At 48.6% G+C, this 25,235-nt stretch overlaps 6 protein-coding genes across 6 annotated transcripts; 3 read left to right on the top strand and 3 right to left on the bottom strand.

Annotated features, from left to right (window-relative positions):
- Window positions 1-5,113: 5,113 nt before the first annotated feature.
- LHYA1_G001989 (Very-long-chain 3-oxoacyl-CoA reductase) lies at window positions 5,114-6,064 on the top strand (the record flags this gene model as incomplete). The annotated part of the gene is made up of 1 exon (XM_031146967.1): window positions 5,114-6,064. One exon carries the CDS (start codon window positions 5,114-5,116, stop codon window positions 6,062-6,064), a length of 951 nt encoding a protein of 316 aa, XP_031008605.1.
- Window positions 6,065-7,020: 956 nt separating this feature from the next.
- LHYA1_G001988 (uncharacterized protein) lies at window positions 7,021-8,000 on the bottom strand (the record flags this gene model as incomplete). Its single annotated transcript, XM_031146966.1, has 2 exons — window positions 7,021-7,938; window positions 7,995-8,000. The coding sequence occupies 2 exons, from the start codon at window positions 7,998-8,000 to the stop codon at window positions 7,021-7,023; spliced, it is 924 nt and encodes a 307-aa protein (XP_031008604.1).
- A 4,144-nt stretch (window positions 8,001-12,144) lies between these two features.
- YAT1 (putative mitochondrial carnitine O-acetyltransferase) lies at window positions 12,145-14,951 on the bottom strand (the record flags this gene model as incomplete). Its single annotated transcript, XM_031146965.1, has 4 exons — window positions 12,145-12,275; window positions 12,366-14,372; window positions 14,422-14,859; window positions 14,897-14,951. The coding sequence occupies 4 exons, from the start codon at window positions 14,949-14,951 to the stop codon at window positions 12,145-12,147; spliced, it is 2,631 nt and encodes an 876-aa protein (XP_031008601.1).
- Window positions 14,952-17,722: 2,771 nt separating this feature from the next.
- On the bottom strand, window positions 17,723-18,343 carry nuo17.8 (NADH-ubiquinone oxidoreductase 17.8 kDa subunit, mitochondrial; the record flags this gene model as incomplete). Its single annotated transcript, XM_031146964.1, has 3 exons — window positions 17,723-17,864; window positions 17,915-18,156; window positions 18,206-18,343. 3 exons carry the CDS (start codon window positions 18,341-18,343, stop codon window positions 17,723-17,725), a joined length of 522 nt encoding a protein of 173 aa, XP_031008600.1.
- A 213-nt stretch (window positions 18,344-18,556) lies between these two features.
- On the top strand, window positions 18,557-20,313 carry SIL1 (Nucleotide exchange factor SIL1; the record flags this gene model as incomplete). Its single annotated transcript, XM_031146963.1, has 2 exons — window positions 18,557-18,950; window positions 19,034-20,313. 2 exons carry the CDS (start codon window positions 18,557-18,559, stop codon window positions 20,311-20,313), a joined length of 1,674 nt encoding a protein of 557 aa, XP_031008603.1.
- A 640-nt stretch (window positions 20,314-20,953) lies between these two features.
- On the top strand, window positions 20,954-25,235 carry LHYA1_G001984 (uncharacterized protein; the record flags this gene model as incomplete). The annotated part of the gene is made up of 8 exons (XM_031146962.1): window positions 20,954-21,225; window positions 21,278-21,632; window positions 21,719-23,017; window positions 23,063-23,219; window positions 23,281-23,820; window positions 23,977-24,251; window positions 24,302-24,685; window positions 24,736-25,235. Coding segments are annotated over 8 exons (3,782 nt in total), but the record flags the coding sequence as incomplete, so codon positions are not given.

Raw genomic sequence — 25,235 nt, 5'->3', positions numbered from 1 at the left:
TATACTCTAGTTTAGTTCTTACTCTTTTACTTCAGCCTATAGTAACAGTAATAGAATAGATTATACCTAAAACTATATATATTCTTCTCTGTGCTGGTGCGCTAAGCTCTTCTACTTCCGATATCACTAATATAACAGTATAGTATAGAAAAATCGCTGACTTAGTGCAAACGTAGCAGGCCTAGGCATGTTTATTTCTATGGTTGTCTTTATACACTTTTAAATTAATAGAAGAACAACCCTACTAGAATAAATATATGAACTATAACTAGGTAGGCAAATTTAAGAGCCGCTTTCTACGTCTAAGACAAGGAATTATAATAAAGAGTTAAAGGATTTATTACTACATCTAGCAGACCTTTTCGATAGAAGGCCACTAGCCTATAGGAGATAAGCAATTGCACTATTAACTCCTCACTCACGCATAGCTGTCCTGAATAATTCCTACAAATCAAAATTGGGTATACGCGACAACTAAAACACGACCATCCATTCCAAATCATCTCCATCCACCTCCTAGTTCTCCGACCCATGAACAACAGCCCTAAGCTCCTTTTCCATCATCCTCCGATCAGCAGGAGACAGATAAGCCTTTTTATAAATCAACAAAGCCCACTTATCTAACACCTCACTCATCTGCATAAACTCAGGCATATACTGCTTGATATACTCCGCGATCCAAGAAATCTCACAACTCGACGCATCACCACCCGTCAGGTACCACGCAACGTAAGCGTTCCGCGTCAGGTACTGGCCGGGGAAGTCGACGGGCTTCATGATGGCGATGAGCAGCAAGAGGATGCCCCGGTCGCTGGACCGCTTCTTGCTTGAGAAAGCCTTGCACCAGTTCGTCCAGATCATAGACTGGCGAATAGCCTCTGTCCAGTCCCAACCTTCTAGAATCCGGCCTTTCTTCTTAGCTGCCTCGCGTTCTTTGTTGAAGACTTTCAGAAGATGGTAGCGGATGTCGCCCTTGGCATTCAGGATTTGTGGAGGGGGCTGGCGGATCTTTTCCTCGATGTACTCGCACATCGCCACCCCGTCGAATGCCTCTCGGAAACAATCGAGATATCTGTGCATCTCGAATATATCCGAGTTGGATTTCGTGTAGTATCCTTGTATGTTGTAGAACAGCTCATGTGGAACTTTGGTGTCTTTGAGGTTGCGTTGGGCAATCCCCGGTTCTCCTCTTTGCTCCCTCTGACTCCCTTCAACCCATAGAAACATGGTCATCTCACGAAGAGTCTCGATACAGGAGTCCGTGTCTAGGTTTTCGATCATCAGGTAGACATGTTTGATGTGCCCTAGGTCAATAACCCCGCCATCAGCCCCGATCTTTCTGCATATCTGCTCGAACTTCAAGAACTTTGGATTTTGAGACATATCGGAGGGAATCTCATCAAGGTCTATGATTTGAGCAGCACCCATAAATATCAGCTCTGTGCTCAGTTTGCTCAGGTCTTCGGCAAGTATTTGCGAGGTCCGCGAGGTGTCTTCGTCGAGAACGTGCAGGGTCTCCGTGTCATTCTCCGACACATAATCTACAAGTTGAGAAGTCAGCATGTCTCACCTGTATCAACAGAATTCATTGCATACCGGTATCATCGGAATCAGAAACCGAAGTCCCTGAGCGCGGCTCTCCCATGACGATCCCTCTGAGTTCATTTTCAATTTTCCGCCGAGAACCTTCATCCACGCGTACATCCGCGTAGAAATCCACAACCCAGTCATCCAAAGCCTGAGCCATCTGCATAAACTTGGTAAAGTAGACTTTGATATACTCGGCAACCCAGAAAGGCTGTTTGCCGATGGCATCAGCGCCAGTAGGATTCCAATTGTCGTTATCCTCTGGCCTTGGGAAGTTGTGCCGTTGTCCGACGACCATGAGAAGTAACAGAATACCTCGGTCAAGGGAGGATTGTCGACTCGAAAAGGCTTCACACCAAGCCTTCCAGACTACACCAGGATCGAGGAGCTTCGTCCAGTTCCAGCCTCTTGAATAATACCCTCTCTTCCTGTCTCTTTTTTATACTCTTGATTGATGGTTCTAACCAAGGGATCATAGTTCTCCCGCTGGAGTGACGGTATGAGATCTCGAACCTTGCCAGTTCTCTCCTCGAAGATTTCATTTGCCGAAACCCCATCGAACGCTTTTCGGAAATACTGCATACATCCATGCATTTCTTCCAACCTCTTGGGATCCTTGTGAGGGGTAAAATGGTATTGCAGATAATTGAGACGATAATGTGCATCTGAGGATCCTCTCAGATATACAAGTTTCTCCCATTGCTCAAGCGCTTCATCTTGCAAATACCACATCATCCGGCAGAATTTCTCGAGGCAGGAGACTATGTCAAGGTCTTGCACAATTTTCCAGGCCTTTTGGATTCGCTCTGGTTGAGCAGCGCCATCACTATCCCCGATATCTTTGCATATTTTCTCAAAAGCTTCGAAACTTGGTTCTTGGGAAAGATCGAGGGGAGGAGATTGAGTGGGATCAGTTGTTCGGAATGGAGCTTGGAATAGAGCTTGAGGGTTGACCTGGGAATGCGCATATCCTTGTCCAATGCGTCGCAAGTCGCTCTTCCTTTTATCTAGGTCTAACATGGAGTGCCAAACGTTCTGTACGTCTTCCGGAAGATCGTCGTATACATCAATCGTTTTATCAACAAGGGCGCCAAAAGATCGAAGGAGGTTGTTCGCCTGCGCTGGAGTGCGCCCATGCAACGCGCTGTTGCTGTTCTCGTTGCGTTGTGTGGGTTGGTTGTCTGCAAGAGAGTCCTGTGACGTTGAAAGGTCAGAGGCTTTGCGCTTGCTCTGACGAGAGCCTTCTCCAATGGTCTGTTGGGAGCTGGCTCCTGCTAGATGTCAGGTTAGTATAGACCAAGTGAGCAGTTCTGGGAGCATCTTACGCATACTAGCAGACTGCGAAGGTGCATCTAAGCTGCGCAGTCCTTGCCGATTGGCCTTGCTTCCCTTCCTCTGTTTTCGCATGTTGCTTCTGTGATGCTGACGAGCACTTATGATATATCGATCGATGGATTGGGCTCTGTCTAAAATAATAGAGGGGGAATGTCACGGATGAAGCGCTTGATTTGTATGTAAAAAGGTTTATTGAAGAGATGCCGCAAAAGCTGTTGATATGGCATGTTGTTCAATTCACCTTAGACTTGTTAACGCTCTTACCTTTTCCCTCCATAATAGCTGTGAATTCCTCTTAGTGCTGCTATTCATATCTGATCTCGCTTCAAGAAAGGTTGAATCGCCAAAATGGCCAAAAAGAACGACCAAAAAAGATTTAAAAAGAAAATGCCAAAAAAGCTGACTTTGTGTGTCATTTGACAAAAATGAAAGACTTCTATGGCCCGCAAAGCGGAACATTTCATTTATAGTATTTCGGTATATATCTTAACTATTTGAACAGCAGGGCTGTACAAGCAGGGCCGTACAATACAATTATATCCACGTACCATGAAGTCTATTGAAGCGACGACGTTTTAGTATTCAGGGAAACCCGAAATCACGTCTATTTCCAAAGGAAATGGCTTTTTTTTTGAGTATAAAATGTTTATTTTAATATATACGGTATTGATATTCAATGCCGAGGTTTTCCCAAAGCATGACGCATTGGAACTGAACAATCGCACTGGTTGCCAGGCAAAAGGGGACTGGTCACGTGTAATGCTTGAACGCCATTTTCGACTTTCTAGCAACTTATCTCCACTGGGAGCTCTCTTTACTTTCTTGTATAGCGGTGATTATATGAATTGTTTGTTCACTCTGCCTCTTGTAATATAAAGCATATATCTACACACGGTATCGCTCGGTACAGTTCATCAACGCCAGAAACATGAGCTCGTCGAGTCGTCAAGGAAGAGGTGGCTTTTTATAGCCTAATTATAGTGACCAAATCGCGACCAAGGGGTAAGACTGCTACGCTTTTCATCCTCCAACGTCGTTCAGCATAAACGAGGAGTTGGGCGGAAGACTTGTTCTGGATCCTGGAAGTATAATTTCAAAACTACACCAAAGACGTGAAAGATACCCGAGAATTGAAATTGCTAACTTATAAACCAACCAGAAACAACGGCAATCAAAGGTCAAATGCATGTCAAACAAATCTTCGATCATTTCAGAGCAACTTATCTTGGGCTTCCATATCGCAACTGCGGCGGTTCAAGATTAACCACTTCACCTGTCACTAGCTGGACCATTCTGACACGGCTCACTCCTATCGCTACTCATATATTCAGGCCTATTCCAAACAACCTGCACCTACTGCCAAAAAATGATTTCAGCAGGGTGAAGCAGCAAAGTCAAGAGATTTGAGGCGTTACGGACTGAAGTTGACGTTGTGAAGTGAGATGCGACACTAGCCACTCTTAGACTTAATTACCCGCTTATGTCAGCCTCACGCTCCAGGGCCAGAAGCAGAGCAGACACTAAAAACGAAGCATCACCAGTTTCCAAGTGGCGCGTAAAGTTGCCTTCAGAACAAGCTTTACCCTATTCTAATCAGTCCATGCATGCGGCTTCCCCTTAGATCAACGCCAAGAAAGCTGGAAGCAGCTCTTTCCGAGACAAGTGCCAAGTGACCCGTCACATGACTCATGCAGGGGACGCTCAAACATTCCCGCCCTCACTCAAAAACAACGACAGGACAACCCTCTCTCACTCTCTTTCCTATTTCCAAGAGCCTGCTGGACAGGCTTGCGTATATTGGAAACCTATTTTCTTTTCTTTGAATGCGCGCGACTGATTTATTTATTTAATAACACAGAGCTGAGATCTTCAATGGAAATGGGAGGGAGCTAGAGCCCTACAAAGACAGCCATCACCGGACAACACCACATCCGCTCCTAGTAGCGAAAATCCTCCAACAGCCAGCAACACCTGCCACTTCAAGGGATGCTGCATCTAATATCAAACGACGTATACAAAACATCCATCTCCCTCGTCCCTCGCCCTTCTTCACTTCTATGGAAAGAAAGAGAGGGAAATAACATATCAGCATGCTCTTACGCTGCATCACCACCACCATATCTCTGAAACCCCCCGCATTGGCCTTGAAGGTCACGAGACCGCCAATATCAACATTAATATCAATATCAACATGAGCATCTTCGCCAACATCCTGACCTTAACCGGCGCTCTCACTCTACTCACTCTCTTTTTCAAAACCGCTCGCTTCATCCACATCTACACACGTCCCTCATCCCTCCCCCGCTACCTGCACACCTCACCAAGCGGCAAGTCGCCCTGGGCTCTGGTCACAGGCGCCAGCGATGGCATTGGCAAAGGCTACGCGCACGAGCTAGCTGCCCACGGCTTCAACATCATCCTGCACGGCCGCAACCCCTACAAACTGTGCACCGTACGCGCCTCGATCCAAGCCTCGTACCCGAAGACGCAAATCCGCCTCATGGTACTCGACGCAACCGCGTGCACCGCAGCCGACATCGCAGCCGCGGTCGAGGAGCTGGTGTGCGCGGGCCTGCACGTCACGGTGCTGGTGAACAACGTGGGCACGGGGACCACGCCGTCCGGGCACGTGTTTGCCAACTACGAGGACGAGGAGCCCTCGGACATCGACGCCATCATCAACACGAACGCGCGCTTCCCAGCGCTCATGACGCATTTCGTGCTACCGGCTCTGCAGACGCCCGCGCTGATCCTAACCATGGGGTCGATTTCCGACGTGGGCAGTCCGTACATATCGGTGTATTCGGGCACCAAAGCGTTCGATAGCAGTTTCAGCAAGGCGCTGCGGCGCGAGATGGTGGCGGAGGGCAGGGACGTGGAGGTCCTGGCGATGATGACGGCGATGGTGACGGAGACGGGGACGAGCAAGGGCGAGGTGTCGATCGTGCAGCCGGATGCGCGGGCGTTTGCCCGGAGCGCGTTGCAGAGGGTTGGGTGTGGGCACGAGGTTGTCGAGGGCTGGTGTGCGCATTGGCTCGTGCGGGCTTTCACACAGTGTATACCTGATAGTTGGTTGACTGGGATGTTGATCGGGAGTGTGAGGCTGGGGATGGAGGAGGAGGGGAAGAGGAAGAGGAAATAGAGATAGATGGTGTGCTGTATATATGTAATTATATAGATAAGATTGCATTGGATATGGGGAGCCCAAGCCAAGCGCCTTTATCATTAGACAAAATCCAGAGCAAAGACTACAAAACACATAACGAATGCAGAGCAGAGCATAAACTGAAATCCTCTCATACGTTGCAAACGTCAAACCCCCAAGCGCTTGAAGCATACTTCATCAAGAACATTTCTTACTTATGGCCCATAAAGTAAAATAAGGGTTTTAAGTTAGCCTACCCTACCAGCTAGCATCTATAGCTCTAGCCCCTATCAACTCACATAGTATAGCCTCCCCTCCCCTCCCCTCCGCTTTCACAATAAAATCCAGTAAAACCAATCCCTCGCTCAGATCCCAAATATCCCATCTTATTTCCCAAGGTACATGGTACGATATATTATATTATACTATATATTATTCTTCTTTCATTCATTAATTCTTTCTCCGTCTTGTTTTCTTTCTCTCATCGTCTTTTCTATTACACAATACACACCCCCCTTCCCATCTCCTATCAAGCACAAGCACACCAGAAAGCCAGCCAGGGAAAAAAAGGAAGGGAAAGCAGATACCCAGGCGCAAGGCAGAAGAGAAACGCCGTCAATGAATGCCACCACGCCATGCCATGCCATGCCATGCCGAACCTGAAAACGCCATACCCAGAACCGTATATATCGCTAAAAGCAAGCACAGCACCGCACCATGAGAGGAAGGGAATACAGTGGGATGAATGGGAGAATGGAATGAAAACCCGAGGGTAAAAGTCCTACGCTGATTCTAGGTATTCCATTCCATTCCATTCCATTCCATCCCCCACTTCCCCTGAACCCACGAAAGGAGAAAAATCCAATCTTTCATCATCAATCATAGGATAGCCAGCCATAGTTTCCGTAGCATTAGCACTGCGTGGGGAAGTAAGCATCAATCCAACCCAACGATCAACGCCTCCTAGCAGCCATCTCCATCAACCTCCTTTTCTTCTCCGCCTTCTCCCTCTTCATGCGATTCTCCTCTGCCAAGGCCTCAGCATCCTCTTTCCTCGCCATGCGCGCCGCGAACTCCTCTTCCTCATCGACCTCGAAGGCCGCGGCTTCCATGTCAGAACTAACGTCGCTTGCGTAACCTCCCTGGTCCATCTCCACATCTTCTCCTTCTTCGTCTTCTTCCTCGCTGGCATACGTGTATCGTTGTTTGGAAGAGGAAGGGGGCGGACGAGCCGTGGGCCGGGAGTGGGATGTAGATGAGGATCCGGGTTTCGGCCGCGCTGTACCAGAATACCCCGTTGTTGCCATGGCTGCTTTCTTGATTTTCTTCTCGGGCTCCTGCCCTTTCCCAATACCCCTAATCCCACTCCCATTCCCACTCGCACCACTCTTCCCATTCTGCGCTACCCCGTTTTTGAATTTCGTTCCTCCATTTCCAGGTCCCATGTTCTTCCCCACACGCACGCCACCCCCCTTCATCTCCTCCCTCTCCCGCTTACTAGGCAGCTTCTCGATCCTCTTATGCCGAATCTGACCTACCTGACCCCGCGTAGCTTGAACCGCTTTCCCACGCGCCATGATCTCGGCAAACGAGCCTTTCTTTGGCGGTTTTGCCGGGGTGGAAGTGAGAGGAGCGCCATCGTTGGGGGGAGGGGTAGGTTGGCCATTTTTGAACGACGAGGTGGAGGTGGAAGGTTTGTTGCTTGGGTTTATGGGGCGGGATGTAGAGGTAGAGGTGGGATTCGGTCTTTGTAGCTTGTCGGCTGGCCGGCGGAGGGTGTCGGTAGAGGGGGCTTTGCGTTTGGGCAGGTTGGGCAAGGAACTGGAACTGGTGCTGGGTTCACCAGTTATCTGGGCAAGAAGGTCGCCAATCTGTGGCATTATATTAGTATATAATATCCCCTACACTTGAGATCAAGAATCTGTACCGGCATGATGAAAACGTGTTTGTATTAGCAGGTGGTGGTGGTGGCGATGGTGGTGTGGTGACAATCAACTCTCGTCAACGCAGATCAAATCACATGCCTTTGGTGGGACTTGAGCATGCATCAGAAGGTCGGGAGCGTGAATGGAGTCAGTCGTTGGTGAGAAATGAATATTTGGTCTGTATTGTATGTAGAGTGGTGACTGCGCCTCTAACAACTGTTGTGCGTAATGTGTGATATTTTTGGATCTGGCTTGGTGTTATGAGGCGTAAAAATGTTGTGCTGCGATAAAGGCATACAGAATTTCAGCCTTGGCATTTAGCTCTCACGTGCGCAAGATCTCGGTCTTCACATAAACTTTCACAACCACGACAGAACAATTCCAGCATCAGCTTAAGTCCTATTTATGTCATTTCATCATTGAAATGTAAGTGCCGCATTCAAAGAATATTCCCCTTCACATCATATCTTTTCCAAATGCGTCAGGACACGGTATCAAATTCGGTACAAATTCACATCACATATTTCATATACAGAGCAGCAGTATAAATCAAAGGGTGCGAGATTCTGTATTCCATAAATTACAGACACGGCTACTCCTATACGAGTATAATAATATTTCCAACCCATACCATACCATCTCTACCAGATTTCGCCCCTAAAATGCTAAATTATATACATGAACGTTAACGTCGTTTAAAGTTTGGTTTGATACAAATTCATCCTCAAATCCAACATCTAGAGAGCGGCAAGGGCGCCAGCAACAGTAGAGATCAATCCACCAGCCAAGTTGTATGCATAGCGTGCGGGGCCATCCTTTCCATCCAATTGTGGCGCACAAGTCTTGAGGAAGCCCTGTACATCGGTACCTTGGTATTGGAATTCGGTGAGCCAGACATCTCTGTCACCCGCAATAACCTTGGCCGCGGCGACCTGGGAGAGGAGGTTGGTGCATGCTCCGTTAATGTCATTGTCGCTTCCACCATACCAGTGGATACCAATAACGTCAACAGTGCTGTCGATACCGGAACCCGCGAGGAACTGCTTCAACCATGGGAGACCCTTGGAACCGTCTCCATTGGTGACACTTGGGGAAACGAGTGTCTTCTTTCCGTGGTACTTGGTGGCAAAGGTAGCCCATCCGGATTGGGCGTCAGCCACAGAGATACAAGATCCACCACCTCCGCACTGATCGGGTTCGTTGAATCCCATGTAATGTGTAGCGGTTGATGTTGCGGCGGCGGTGTCAAAATTCTTCACATCATCTGTTCCATCAGATGCTACTGTTCGAAGACCCCACAATTGAGGAACCTGCTCGACGTTCATGCTCGAGGGGAAGGTGACAGAGTTAGCGCACCAGCTGGTAGACCAAGTATACGCAGAGCCGGCACTTGAATCACCTGTGAAGAATGAAGTAATAGTACTCTTATCCGCATAGTAGTCGTAAAGGAGACCCTTCTTGCCACCACTGGAGCTGGATGATGCAGTGGTAGATGCAGCAGCTTTGCTGCTGGAGGTTGCAGCGGCGGAAGTGGTTGGCTTTGCCGTTGTGGTGGGAGCAACATAGGCTGAGGTTGTAGCTGCTGCTGAAGTTACTGGGGCTTTGACGGCTTCCTTCTCAGCAACAAAGACGGCTGGAGATGAAACTGCGGCTGCTGCTGAAGTTGCTGGAGCTTGTCCTCCATTGGTAACGGTCTCGGTAGACAGGATTGTGCCAGTAGTCTGGAGGCTTCCATCAGCTGCCTTGACAACCTCGACATCTTCGCTGATTTCCACAGTCACATCTCTCATCCGGATCGGGCTAGCTACGACATCTTTGACCAGCAAAGACATGGCCAGGACGGCCATACTTGAGAATGTTGTACGCATGTTGATGCTGTTTGTGTAGTTAAGTTTGGTGGGTAGTGTAGTTGAGCTTTTGCTGAATCGTAGACGAATACAATTGACGTTGGTCTGAATGGGCTCTCTTCAATCGATGAATGAGTGGTTGTTTGGTGCTAGGAATAGCAGTGTGATAATGATTGTGTGTGATTGAGAGAACCTGCGCAGCCTTGCAAAGGAGCGAAAAAAGATGGTGGGGGAAGAGGTAAGCAAAAAAGAAGGTGTATTGCTGTATATGAAGGACAGACGGACAAGACCAAAAGAATGAGGGTGACCAGAAAAAGAAGGAAACGAAGGAGGATGCGCTCCTTCGCCTTTTAACAAACGACCTGCCCGAAATCGTTGGCTGGCAGGGACCCTTGGGCCCATGTGAAGGAAGAGCCGTGCAGAGTGCCCACTTTGGCAGTGGAGTAGCAGGGTGGGTAGGGCCATTTGGATGGAGTTGATTTGCCAATACGAGTTGAGTTGGTGTGGGCGGCACGCCTGTCCTGTTCCTGCGCCTGTTCCTGTTCATCTCATCCGGGCTGGGGTGGGTGAGGGTGAAGAGCCGATGGATGGCGTTGGTTCTCCTGCGACTCTACGAGAAGTCTAAACGGATTGGGCGTATTAGCCGGACGGGAACAAGACAAGTCACCAATAGAAGTGCGGACGGCGCATCTCAGCGTCAGGGGTAAGAGCCGTACCTGAATTTTAAATTTTACTGTACCTGGTTCCCGACCGAACCATGGCTAGCCATGTTTCAGCATCTGCGGAAGTACGGAGCGTAAATGAACATCTCGAGTCTGGACTGGACTGAGGCTGTGGATTTGAGGGTCGAGCTCGAGTCTGGGACAAAGCGATTTGCAGAGCGACCACTACTGTACACCATGTGCAGGGAAGAATCGGAAGATGATCGTGAATACCAAGTAACAAGCCAGCTTGGCATTTCATCGGCCCATTCATCCATCCATGCTACTCGGTATGATGTTGGCAATTTACAGAGTAGATGCTGTGAACAACAATAATAAAAGGTACGTGGCAGCCAGCACACTCGGCCAACACGTTGTTGATTATTACTGTACTATACAGTACTGCTGTAAATTAAAATGCAGCGGCCTTTCTCTCTCTGAGGTAGATGCCGGTGCACTCAATTGATCCATCCTTCCTATCTCGGCAGGACCCTCGCAAAACAATGCAACATTTTCTCCCGCTCTTTCCACGGTTCCACCACCTTCTACCCCTTTCCTTTCTACCAGATAACATACTTCCTTCTCTCACCGTCCTATCCAACGTGAGGTTTTTGTGAAAAAACTTCTTCCCTCCTCTCCCTCACGTGCTGGAAAGCTTTTTAAGTAGGAAGTTTCAACTTCTGCGCAGCCAAGACGCCGGACTCGGTGGTATGAACCAAGCTTATAGACCCCACCTCACCTGACTTACCCCCAGTCTCGCACTCGCACTCATGCTCCTCTTCCTCCTCGCGAATCGCTTCATCGTTTCGTTTCGTTTCGTTTCACTCTATGCGCTCCCTCCCCTCGGAGCTTGCTCTCGCGCGCTTACTGATGGCCAAGTCACGATCAATCAATTACTCCGTATATCAACATCTAATTCCTACCTTACCTCGTTACCCTACCCTATTATTCCTCTGAACCTTAAAACTTACTTACTGCTCCTCCTACGCGCCTCTGGCTGCTTTCCAATCACCTCTCAGTGGTACGAGTAAGGACCACAACCACAACCACAACGTCACACTGCACAAAACCAAATCCCCTGTCGTTCTTCCTTTCTTGCACTCCTCCCACCCACTGCACTTCACGCGTTTATTTTGATTCACAACGCACAACGTGCGCACTGCAACTCTGCGGCTGGTCGATCCAGCACTGATGATCGGCTAGTCATGCCATGCCATGCCATGCCATGCTCATCCTACAGGATCGCGAACGATCGTCTCCACATCGCGCGCCTCATCTCATCTCATCTCATCATGTAAGTAATATTCTATTTTGGAAATGCATACTCCGTAAGGTAAGAATGGAATGAGATAGGCTAGCTAGCTACAGTAACTGTCTCGCGTGAGAATCTCATCTTCCCTTCCCTTCCTTGAGATTTACAGTACAGTACTTGGAATGATCTTATCTTTATCTTTACTTTCCTACAAATACACGCACGAGCACACCTCTTTCATCTCATCTGCTGTGCGCGCGCGCAATTATTCGCCTCTTGCCAATTTCACCATCACGAGATCGCCAATCTCCGTTTTTCATGCCCTCCCTCCACCCCTCGTATTATACACCCCTCAATACTCACTCAACCTCAATTTCTTCCCAATCTCGCGTCTCCTAGCCTCAGGCGCCTTCGCATCGTCCCCCGGCCCCTCCCCCCTCGCTTTCAGAGCCTGTAACAGCATCCCAGCATCGAAAAATCCATCTACACATGTATAATCAGCCTCAATCCAGACCTGCAAAGCGACATCCCAATCCATATTCACACGACAAGAATTCGAAATTTGAGACTTACAGCCACCCAATCCCTCATCATCACTCCCTACCGTACTATCCTCCACCGGCGTCATCGCACCCGGCGTCTTCTTCCCCTCCGTAGCCCGAATCACCCTCCCGCGACTCTTGAGTCTACTCCCCGGCTTCGGTCGACTCGCCGTGGCTTCCCGTGCGCGCGATGCTTTGGGAGACGTACCGCGGCGCTGCGTAGTGCGCAGGACGCGGCGGATCTCGAGGAGATAGCTCTCGATAGCATCAACGAAGCGTTTCGTTTGTCTGTGTTTACTACTCGCGCAGATGCTGATGCCCTCATCTTTGATAATATACCCGATTCCAAACCCATCCCCTGTAGTGGGTCCAAAGCCGAAGTGGCGGAGCGAGGGGTTGCCGCAGTTCGAGGTGGATAGGATAGTGTTGTTGAGTTTGTCCCAGCCGCTGTCGGCAAATAGGAGGGGCATGCTGTTCTGTTGCCCTGGGCGGGATGAGGAACTGTTGTTGCGGTGGCGGGAGGGAAGGGAGATGACATCTTCGCCATCGGAGGATAGGACTGAGTTGCGGTTAGGGCTGCCGACTATGGATGAGGGGTCGCGTTCTGAGCCGCCATCGATGGGGCTGGAGTAGCCGTTGCTGCCGTAGCTGCTCGCGGCTTCTGCTCCGTCTTCGTCGAGAGCTTTTTGCCAGACGCTGTAGAGGGCGTATAAGTGTCGGTCACAGCCTTGGGCTTTTGCGCATTCTTTTGTGTTTGCGGTGTGCTTTTGACATGCTTTCTTTAGTGTGTCGACTTTTTGTTGCGGCGGGTTCTCAGCCCAGAAAGCTTGAACAAAGTCCACGGATTCAGGGGTCACTGATCGAATGGCTTCCGTTCGACCATGGAGATAGACTTTGGTCATTGCTGGTTCGTAAGTGCATTCCACTCGGCCATAAAGCCCGTAGTAGGCAGCCTGGAAAGCCATTTGAATGAAAGCATCAGGTGAGAATCCCATGGCAGTTATGAAGTTTTTACCATAAGCCGCAAAGTCGAGCGTTTGGAATTCATTTTGTTGAATGAGATCCGCCAGACGCGTTTCAGCGAATCGTAATGCAATGCTAAGTTCAGGAACCATATCCCATTCCAGTTTATGAGGCGTTGTGTTAACATCTCCAAAGCTCGCCGGGTCGCGTTTCGACGGATCGGGGCTCGTAGAAGCCCAAAGACTTGGAGCTCCGCCATTTATGGTCCTGGCGAATCTCAGAATTGTATCCGTGTAAAGGTCACTTGCAAATCGTAAAACCGTATGGCCATCAACACCAGTGTGTTCGAAATTGATTCCGGCACTTCCGTTCTTACAAACAATAATCTGCAACTTGTCATACCATCGATTCGTGCAAGTGCCAACCTGAACTCCCTTCTCAACCAAACTTGTTCCGCAAAGCATGTTCTGGCAAAGCTCTGCTCCGGATGCTGGTTCGGTGTAATCGAGACAGAGGATGAATAATGCCGAGTCTACTATTCCCAGACAATCGGCATTATTTGAACCCTCCTTTCTAGTCATCATATCTCTCAGTCCTGACCAGATCTTCCGGTTTTCCGTACTGAGAACGCCTAGTGCACCTTTGGCCGCGTCTTGGATAGGCGTTTGCTGGGCGTCATCGACGATAGTCTGAAGGTTGATTGACACGTCCTTCTCAGTCATAATGAGATCCGAGTTGTCATCAAGGACATCAAACCAGTAGAATTGGCCATGGCATAGGACGACAACATGCTTTGCATCGGGATCTTGTCCGATATGACATCCATTTTCCGTAGGGACACGAGCAGTCCCGAACAGTCTTGAATATTGATACATGCAGAGGGGAGTTCCTCTTATGTTGTCGGGAGGTAGCTCTTCCCTTCTGACTGCACGGACAAATGATAGAGCAGACACCACAAGTGAGGCGGCCCGGGTGACTTGGTTATTCCTTGCCGGAGTAGGATCATCTTCTAGGAGAAAGAAAGGGTTGAGATTTAGAACGACTGGGTTATCGAAATTGAGATAAGAGTCATACCCTGGTCAATTGTAAGTGATCAGATACTATATATATAGACATGTACTTACAAAACTGTTCGATATAGCTCGTTTTTCCAGTGGCATACTTCTTTAATCTTTCCTGAAGCTCCGGTCCCTCACTCTTGAGGAACTCTTCAACCGCTTGTTGCGTTTCGGCGTGTTCTCTGGGACTTTGTAAAGGCTTCAAAGCCTTAAGATATCCCGTCATGCTATGCTCCAACTCGGGAATCGGCAACTTGGGAAGCCTATCCTGAGCAGCAAAGGTAATTCCTGGCTTGGCTTTTGGCTGGTTGCTGAGAGGGTCTTTTTGGTCCTTGGAGTAGCTCTCACTAACTTGCTTTACCTCTTCCACGGATCGACCTTCTTCTGGGGCATGTTTTGCATTTCCCGGCTCCACAGCCAAGGAAGCATTCAGGGACTTTGGCATCGTAAATGTCCGAACTGAATTGGTGGAGGAAGGCATCTTGGTCAGCTTGTTGATTTTAACTATAGAGCGGAGAAATGGAAGTGCTGATATTCAGACCGCGCAATGCTGTGCGGTAGAAGTAATGGCAGTCTTGGAGACAGTAGGACGGCATCCCACTAGAATTGCTTTATCGATAATGTTTGAAGAAGAATGGAATGGAAAGTGGAGTTGATGTACCCTTAAGGGTAGGGGAAAGTTGAATTATTTCCGGAGCCAAAGAGGGACATGATCCATAGTGGGGTTGGGGTTCACCCCGCAATGAACCTTTGATCCCTCTGCATAAAAGAGCCATACATCTTGGCAGTAGATTATCACGACACCGGCCGTATGGCCATGCAATATGAGCTCCACTCCCGTGCACTAACTGGGGGATATGCCGAGCTAACGTGGTATCCGCAACCCCGAGTTTGACATCGGGAGGTCGTACAGTACAGTACGTGACAGGAAAACGATACTACGTACCTCACTCGGTCTGTCTAGGTAATAATAATTGATACCAACGCAGTCTTGCATATGGTACCACGATCTTCTGCTGCGGGTATATTTTTCCGGTACGTGCAAATAAAAAGTAGTCGTCTGGTTGGGGCTCTGCGAAGCGTGCGTGGGAGGAATCAGGTCGGCTGTGATTTGTGATAGCTTGAAAAGTATCGGACAAAGAGAACCGTATCGGAAAAAGAAAGCCGGTAGATGTCCAGAAACTCAGGGCATGTGAAAGAGGAAGATGTCTCCACTTTATCCGCAGTGTAATCCAGTCTCACGATGCTTTGTAGTTCCGAAATGATAACAAAGCCCGCTTGCTCGGGCAAGAGGATGTTTTGGTTGGCAAGCCAGGCGTGCTGTTGCCGTGACTGAGAAGATCAAAGCTCTTCTAGTTACGGGACTGGCGGGAGAACAAAACGCCCTCAGCTACAGGGCTTCCGATATGCGGATCGATGGAGGAATAGGGAACCCGGGATTGGATGGGATTTGGGGGTTGAGAGTGTATGGGAGATGCAAATTGGTCCGAAAAGGTTCCTTCTCTAGAGCAACCAAGGCAAAAGTAACGTTGAGTGAGCCAGGATGCTATGCTGGATAGGTCAGTAGTTTGCAAGTCTCAAAAGCGGATGTTAGATAATCTATGAATAGTCTCCAGGTCGACAAAAGAGGGGAGTCAAAATAGGCTGTGTTGTGAATAGAAGCAACACATCAGTCGAGCACAACAGATGATACTACAAGCAGATTTGACCTTGGTGGGTGGCCAGTCTGGTCATGTTCAGGTATGGTAGGTATGGAACTGTTCGGCCAAAGCTGCGTGTGACCTGAGAGACTGTTCCAGACAACAATGCGTGGGGAATTTTTAGCGTCCGTTCCATTGATCCGGGGTAATCACGTGGATCCAACACGTGCGCTCGTCGATTTTGAAACATTGCATATCAATGTAAGATTGAAGTTTGTTCGGACAGGGTAGAAGATGGTTTGAACGCTGTCGATGATGTTCAATGATGCTACACTACGCTGAGTGTCCCACAGACGATGAATGGTTCAATACACAGACAATGGATGATTCAAGACAGACTGCTACACCGGACCATTTCCACCCAGTCACCGAGGAATCAAACCCTCATTCCAGCAATGAGTGATCGAGGTCCTGAGCCGTTTCCAAATACAGAGCTCCCGTATACGGTAGCCATTCCTCCAGGACCGTCGTCGTATACGGTGGTCATCCCTCATCTCAGCCAAGGTTGGTTTTCTACCCTCAGACCGTCGGAAGCATGTCCTAGAACAATGGCATCTAAATCCGTACTCTGCCTCTAAAAACTCGATATTCTCCCCACCGTACAGAATCGTTACCTCCTCGCCTTGCCTAATTTTTCTTATTGCAACAACCCTTCCTGTATCCGCAAGATGTGCCAACTATGCGTTGGGATTACAGGAATGATGCAGGAATGGGATATCGCCATCGTACAATCGACGTAGGAAGCGGGACCTATCAGAATATATCGCCACTCGATAGGAGTAACTTTCATACGTTTCATTGACAGACCCGACTAATCCTTTACGGATAGTCCACTGCCGAACCTCTTGATCCTCCCTTTCTCTAAGGTCATGATCTGGCCCTCCATGAAGGGACGATTTAGCCGGTGCAACCTTTGGTCCATTGTCTGCATCTATTTCGATCTCCCGGTTGGAAAGTATGATAGGTTCTTCGAGGATTTGCTCTTCTTCCCGGATACATCGAGTCGCCGTGAGACAATTCTTTCGCCTAGGCCGATATTGCGTGAGGGTGCGCGCAGTGGGAGGGACCATGTTTGGAGCTTAAGTGGATGGGTGGCTGTTGGCATTAGAAGAATCTCTTCCATGGAGGTGATTTAAACCACCTACTCGATGTCGTCCAATTCATATACCACTAGTGGAGCCGTGTCCAGCGTGCTGTAGCGTGCAGCATGTAAATTAAGGTGATTCTTTTGAATTGTAGCAAATGTTGAGGGTTAGCAATGCTATCTATAATGGTTGTTGATGTTGTGAAGAGGAAAACAAGAAGCAAAGGAAGAGGAGCTTTTATGCCAATGGTGGCATATTGAAACTGGAAGGCACGACCGTAGAGTACCCAACAGACTATCCTTACTACCATATGATTTTCCTACAAGAGTTGAGACATTGAAAGAGACAAACCCCTTTGAATATTTGTACAGACCAGATTGAAGAATTGAAAATGATATTGCCCAGTGATGTAGACACGTCTTGAAATCAGACAAGGCGGACGGGCCCCGGCAAGCAGGGAAAAGACGACTTTCGCGGCTTACGACTATTGACCCACCAGATTGAAAACACGGCCTTTATCACTTAGAGGAAAAGTTGTGTTGGAAATTTGTGATATGTACGGGTTTTATCGTTTCGGCATCTTCATTCCTCCTTCGCAGCCAATGCCTTAGTTTTCCGCTCATCCGCATCCGCATTCAACTTCTGATAATGGGCTACCATCTCATCAATACCCCTCGCACCCTGTCCAGCAACTACATTGTACGGTGAACCTGTATTGAAGATCCTGGGCCAACAATTAGCTTTACGGCCTGCCATCACTGTTTCAAAACCTACTCTGGAAACTTCAAGTCTACATGCTTGGACCCTTTCGAGTTCTTGTACAAGTTGCTGTCAAAGGCAGCTTGTTCAATCATATCAGTATGAAGAGTATTCCGCGCTGTCAATGCATCCTTGTAGGACGAATATTTGTCGATCAATTGAGACAGCCCCGTCATCTTCCCATCCTTGTCGGGTCTGGAAATCTTATAGACTCCAATTGAGATGGGGATCGCGGCAAGGAGAATGTATAATTGAGGCTACAACACTATCAGCAGGTGTCCAAATCTCAGTTCCGTATGCACTCACTCCTAACGGCTCATCCTTGGGTTCCGCATGGTGGGCATGGTCTGCGCCGTGTCCAGACGCGTATCGTCGTGTACTTCGAGAAACAGCTGTAGGAAGGCGCTCAGCAGCCCGTACTGCCTTTGGCCGAAGTGCAAGCATGATGGTGTGGTTCAATTGATTCCTGAATGCCTTCAATCCCGCATCGAGGTTGACATTGGGATGTTCAATGCCGGATTAGTCAGCAGCCATGCTCGGTTCTGGAGCTAGAGCGAATCAAGAATCACAAGGCGGGGCGGACGCCATGTTCTTATCGTCGTATCGAGATGCCTGAGTCTATATCCCGAGAGCTGGCCACTTGTCCTTACGCTTACGATGGGGACAACTAATCCACAACAAGTTCTCGAGTATTTAGGAGATGATCTCTACGAAGAATTCAGCGACGAAGAATCTATTGCTTCTCTTGACACCGACGACGGCCAAGATCACCCTCCCGAACGAATCCTCGCCCAAGTAAAGGCGAAGAATAACTTCATCTGGTATCTGGTCAAGTGGCAGGACTGCCCTGTCATACGATCTAGTTGGGAGGGAAGAGACTTGTTCTCTAACTGTCCCTGGGTTCTCGATTCCTGGTGTGTCGAGCAACAAAGGCAAGCTGAGGGTTTGTCTAAAGCCATCGATTTAAGGTCGTTCAATAGAGCTGTATTCGACGCTGAAGCAGCTTCACAACGGAGACGTGTACTTCGAAGATTAAAGCGGAGATTTAATCGTGTCCTCTCTATTGTTGCCACTGACTGAAGACTACTGAAACTTGGTCTTTACACAACACTTCTTAAAGCTTCGCCTTCCTAGACATCAAAAAGATCGAGCGAGTACTTCCGTACCACAAGCTTTTCAACATGGTTCAAATACCTACACGCTGCCTTCTAGGCCTGGCATGGCTATTGTTGCCGACACTGGCTCGAGCTATCTCTTCATCCCCCGACTCTGCAGTTGCCTCCACCGACCTCATCTGCCCTACGACCAACGCCGCAGAATGTTATCCTCGCATCTTCGAACCTACAAAAGACTTCCAAACTATCAAAGAAGGCCAAGATATACCCCCGGGTCTTCATGTTCGAATGAACATATATTCAGGCGAGAGTGAAGCACGGCTTAATATTCCAATGGAGGGAGAGGAGGGGTACAATCCAGAAGTTATTCCAAGTGAACAAGCGATGGTCATCGTAGACCAACCAGAACCAGAATCAGAGAAGCCCGCTCTACGGGATCAAGTTCCTATTAAAGCACCGGCGTACAAGGACGCAGGCAAAATTCCACCTCCGATCCCCAACCCAGAAGCTGGTGACGAAATGGGCACTTTTCAAAAGGCTCTCTTGACAATCAAGATGGATGCGCGCGCGATTGATGGTGCGCTCGACGACCTCTCCGACCTCTCCCACGATATCTACTACGGCGTCGAAATCGCTAAAGACGGGCCAGTCCTCGAGAAGCTTGTCTGCTTAACCTTAGGGTCCGGATCCGAAAAGATCCCCGCTACCGAGAACGGTCGAGATCACAAGGCCGCTTCTATTCTCGCTTCATCTATCCAGAACAACCCTACTGCCTTAAATGAAGTGGCCGGCTATTCGAAAATGGTCATGTACCCATCCTGCGGACTAGATATATCCGCGAGCAAGCAGAAGAATTTCGTCGACATGTTGCGCTCGCGCTTAGATCAAGAGAATAATCCCAGTGCATTGAAAGCAAAGGTCAATGCTATCAGCGGACTCATTCGAGACCCTACAATCCGAGACACCTTCCTTGAGAAAGGAGGGATGGAGCTGTTGCTCGAGATCTTCTTGAAAAAGGAAGATGGGTTTGATGTTGTCAGACGAAACGTAGGCCAGCTGGTGATGGATAATTTCCTCGATGAGGGTATGGGGGCCGTTTTGGACGTGTGGCCGAGAACACCCGTGAGTGAAACGAAGGTCTGTGAGGCCAAAGGGACGATGCTGGGGGATGGGTGTTGGGAGCATCACGTCAAGAGCTTCTCGAAGTCTGCGTCGAAAGCAGGTTGGGCCAAGGAGCTCTTGGCTGCCTTGAAGGAGCAACGGAAAAAAGGGGACTCCACTAAAGATAGAGAATTATAGGTTGTTATATAATTACTTTGATTATTAGCAGCCCGAAGACTCTGAGCAGGGGATGAAATCAGTTCTTAGTACGTCGCTACCTGACTGGTGGACGGCAAAGAGATCATTGCAGCCACGTGACCATTTGCATGGGATTGAACCCAAGACAGACAAGAGGGTCTGCACATCTGACCAAGGAACACCTGCTTAATCAGGACGGATGCGCTTTTTGGTTGCACAACACATCTGCAAGACCTGGCAGCCACAATTACTATTGGCCCCAATCCTACATCTGCCCCTCCACCAACAAAACACCCGGCTCAAGTGAGCCAACCATGCTCGATCAGAAAAGTCGGGGTATCACGATATCAGCTTCCCAAGTTCACCGGTGTTATCGAATTACTGCCCGCTCCCAATACCCTTGGCCTAGCAACAGAGCCTCTTCAGATGGACCGATCCTGCCCGTGCCTAGCCTTGTGGGGGCTGCTCAGCTGGTAATTGATAACAAGCCAGCGTGTTCGAGTACTCTCTGCGTTATCGTTCTTGTCATGCTTCCTTGCGCCATGCTCTTTCCCTCTTTCCACTCAATCATTTGTCAAACGACACCATCTATATAGTCGACCCCAGTTACATGCAACAGAGTTGTTAGCCTTCAGTTACGATGTCACACGATACTGCTAGTAATCCTCAATCTCGAATCCCCGATGTCCCACTCATTCATCTCGATCCTTCCAGCGATGGCCCCTCTAACGCCAGCTCCACAAGGGAAAAACCGGGCCTGCGGGCTCATATCGCTCCTTCCACTCCGGTCACCAATGGTTCAAACGGTCATGGACCTTCCTTGAATACCAATGGCATTGCGAATCCTGAACAGTCGGCCTTCGTGAAGCGTGATCCTCCTGTCCCAAGCCCAGGATTCGCAACTGAAGTTGAGTAAGTAATACAACGGAACAACGCGCCCATTTAAAGGCTAACCTCTTCAAAGCATTATAGGCGTGCCAGCTATTTACGGAGATCCAGAAAAGACATGGACACCAAAATCCAAATATTCTCAAGACGATCTCGGCACCAATGGCACACCTAGTCAGATCCATATTGAGCTCATGCGAATGACGCCTCTGAATCCAGTTTACTCTTCTCGACCTAAAAGGACGTCTACGTCTCGATTAGGGAGAGACCGAAAAGAGCCAGCTTGGATCACACGCGGCATTCGTACTCAAAAGCCGCTGCAGAAAGCCCGTGTTTTGCTCTATGATCACGGCGTGCCGGATGAGAATCATACATTGAAGCTGCTGGCGAAGAGACTACTTCAAGCCATCGAAGACTTGCGTCAAAAAGAGGTGTGGAAATCGAATCATCTCTTATAACGTTGAAGAAACTTTAGCTCAATCACTCCTCAGTATTCTCGAACTAAAACTATTCGCAGGGGGAGCAACGACCAATATTTTTTGTCTGCCATAGTACTGGGGGACTTGTTGTCAAGTTGGCCCTCACAGAGGCCCTCAGCCGCAGAAGCTCCGTCCTAGGTGACTGCTATGGCGTGACATTCTTCGGTAGGCCAGATATACAATTACGGGGTTTCAGTACTGAGTTGAAAACTATAGCAACCCCACATCGAGGCTCGAGCTATCTATCGATGTCAAACTTTTCGGGGAAAATTCAAGAAATCCTGAGTCTGAAGGGACCAATCCCGCGAACAATAGCGAAGCAGCTACAACTGGACAATGGTCTGCTGCATGAAATCGACTCAAAGTTCAAAGCCCTGGCTACAGACCTCCACATCTGGTCATTCTTCGAGACTATAGATTCGGATCTGACCAACACAAATCTCATTGAATCCGACCGGTTTCCTTTCCACGCTCCAATTACGTCAATCAAATCTGCATTACTGAACCTCCGCCATGAAATAGTATATCCCCTTCTCAGTGATCACGCAAGCTGTGCATCATTTGACAGCAATAATGCACTAACAAAATCGTCTTACCTCGGCGAATTGGCGCATGCTGTAGAGAAAGCATGCGCGCTGAGAAAAATGAAACACACAGATATGAAGCTAGAAGATAAAGTCCAGGTTGAAATCAACGGATTCTATGAGGGCACGGTGCTAGTAGATGACGGTAAACAACCTCCTATCAGAGTATGGTCTACCAACAAATCTCTACGTGATGTCAAGAAACTGGGTCCAGCGAGATTGCTAGAGGATAGATTGGCAGAAGTAAGTGTTGCACCTCGAGAAACGCAGCATTTAAGCCACAATACTCGCGCAGCCTCGTTGTCAGGTAGACTAGAAGATCCTCGAACAGTTCCACACGATCCTGCTTCTAATGATGCCTCTAGTTCGACAAGACAAGGCAAAAGATCGCTCAAGAGTAAAAGCAAAGAAAGAGCTACAGTTTCTTCTATCCATCGGAACGCGCCCTCCGCAAGTCCTGACGCCATTGGGATAACGACTTCAGGCTCACTACCTCATCCAGTTGTGTTGGAACCTGCCAAAGATACAGGCCAATCCATTGATGAAATGAAACAGCTACGAAGACATAGCGAAGTACAAATTCAACCATCCTTGCTACGGCCAGATGTATACAAAATCAGTTCATCAAGAGGGCGCAGAGGGAGCGAAAGCGCTATCAGCCCCTCGAGTCAGGTCACATTCTCCAAACCAGACGTCTCAAATCAAAAACTAGTGTGGGTGCATGTCCCGTTCAATAATCCTAGTTGGGTAAAGGTGGGTCATTCCATCACCCCAATAGCTTTTACTTATTTGCAATAGGATATTCTGGAGGCAATATCAGTTGAGAAGGGGCCGAATCATTATAACAAGCTACTCAGTATTGAAAACTGGGAATCTAGGCATGTTCGTGGAAGACATGCAGAACACCATGCATGTTACGTCAAGCCTGGGTGCCCGCTTATGGAATCAGAAATAAGTAAGCTAACTCCGGATTCCCCTCAATCATTGCAATTTGTATTTGCTAAACATTCTTTCAGGATCCCCATCGGCGTCACCCAGGGGCTCGCCACGGGGTGAACCCATTCAAATGTGTCTCTATCTTCCCTTTCTCCACTTCGACACCTACAAAGCCCTCGTCAAGAGGAGAACACTCATAAAAAAACGCATCAAGCAAGGTCGCTCACGTCCAGTACCCCAATCTGTATCCAAATTGAAGTCGTTGGAACTTAAAGTGCTCTGGCAATTCCTTGGTCACGATCCTCCAATCAACTGCCGGCGGACTCTTGACCAGTTCGGGTATCCTGGACTTCTTGATACAAGAGCGAGAGATGATGATCAGATGTTATACAAGATGACTAAACAGCGATCCCAGCTGTCAAAGAAGGATAGTTATAATGATAATATGAAAGACAGCAGCGGAGAAACTCAAGGTGATGGTGAAGAGTACCAGGAGGTTGATGATGAGAATGAGGATTGTGATGAGAATGAGAGTGGGAGCGAGGAAGATTCCGATGAAGATCTTTTGGATGGAAATGTCCTGATGGTCGATCAAGTTTGGCTGTGGATAGTTGATAAAGGTATGTTCATCTTTGCTCCCATAGTGTCGATAGGAAGTCTGTTATCTACCTTTCACTAACAAGAGCCACCTAGGAACAACTTTGACTTGCTTTCCAAGAGTACGTACCTTCACTGTCCTAATTTTCCTGGTGTTAGAGTCTTGATATCGCATCGAGTGTTCATTTCAAGTTTGGAGGTATCCTTGATACGAATTTCTACTCACTCAGCAATACAGAGAGAAACTTTAATTACCGACGGAAGACTATATCAACAAGCAGATCTTCGCAACAGTATTTTCAACGAAGTAAATGCAGACTTGACTTCGAGATGCGAGAACTCTTTCGACTTGGCAGCATTAGTTGCACTTCATGCCGTAACAGTACTTTTTGAGCGCTCTTCTCATCCAGATCTTGAAATCTTCCGTATATTTGAGGAGGCTATTAGTATTCTAGTAAGCATTAAACTAATACTTGGACGGGGTCTTACTAAGTACCACGGCAGACCGAGAAAATGACGACGTCCTTCAAGCGATTCCGGGCACGAGGATTCCGGGACAAGGCAACTGACTATGACTCTACAGTTCGAACCACAAATATCAGAGCAAAACACAAACGCGAAGGAGCATTGGCCGAAAAGCAGAATCGAGAAAATACATCCGCCTTGCTAGAGCTACGTGACATAGAAGACGAGCTCAAGACTCTAGAAACTCTCTTCGAAACCCAGCAAGATGCTATCAACGACATGATGAACCGCTACACAAGTGATGAGATTTGTGGAATCACGGGCAACGCTTTAGGATTCCTACACCAAGCCATGGCGAAACTCAAGGAGTATCTACACAACACCAGCAAGATGATCAAAAGCGTGCAAAGTACTCGCGACGATGTCCATACCCCCTATCTCACTTCATCGCCTTGATAACTAACACCCCCCAGTTCGACAAACTCCTCCAAATGGTCCAACGCCAAGCACAAGTCGACGAAGTGCGCCTCGCGCGCCTACAAGCCGATCTCGCGAGCGCCCAGTCCCGTTCCGTCATGATCTTCACAGTCTTCACGGTGATTTTCCTCCCCTTGACCTTCTTCACCGGCCTCTTCGGCATGAACACGCGCGAGTGGGGCGGGGGTTCATTCCTACCTCTCCGTACAATCGGTCTAGTCGCCATCCCATCCTCCTTTGTCATAATCACCCTCGCTCTAATCGTCGCGTGGAGCACACGCATGCGGCGCATGCTCAACTTCGTCGCTCGGCCTATGATCCGTGGATGGTCTTTCCAATGGCTGAGGAATTGGGGCGTGCAGGTAGAGGCATTGCATTGGCAGTGGATCCCTGCGAGAACGAAGACGGGTAAGATGTCGGAGCGCAAGAAGAGGAGGAAACGCGCGGAGAAGGCGGGTAGTTGGCTGGATGGGGATTTTTGGGAAGAACATGTTAT

This window comes from Lachnellula hyalina, assembly GCF_007821495.1.
Source record: "Lachnellula hyalina strain CBS 185.66 chromosome Unknown contig00014, whole genome shotgun sequence".
In the NCBI taxonomy this organism is placed as follows: domain Eukaryota; kingdom Fungi; phylum Ascomycota; class Leotiomycetes; order Helotiales; family Lachnaceae; genus Lachnellula; species Lachnellula hyalina.
The sequence above is the reverse complement of the archived record's forward strand: the minus strand, read 5'-3'. Positions and strand labels throughout refer to the sequence as shown.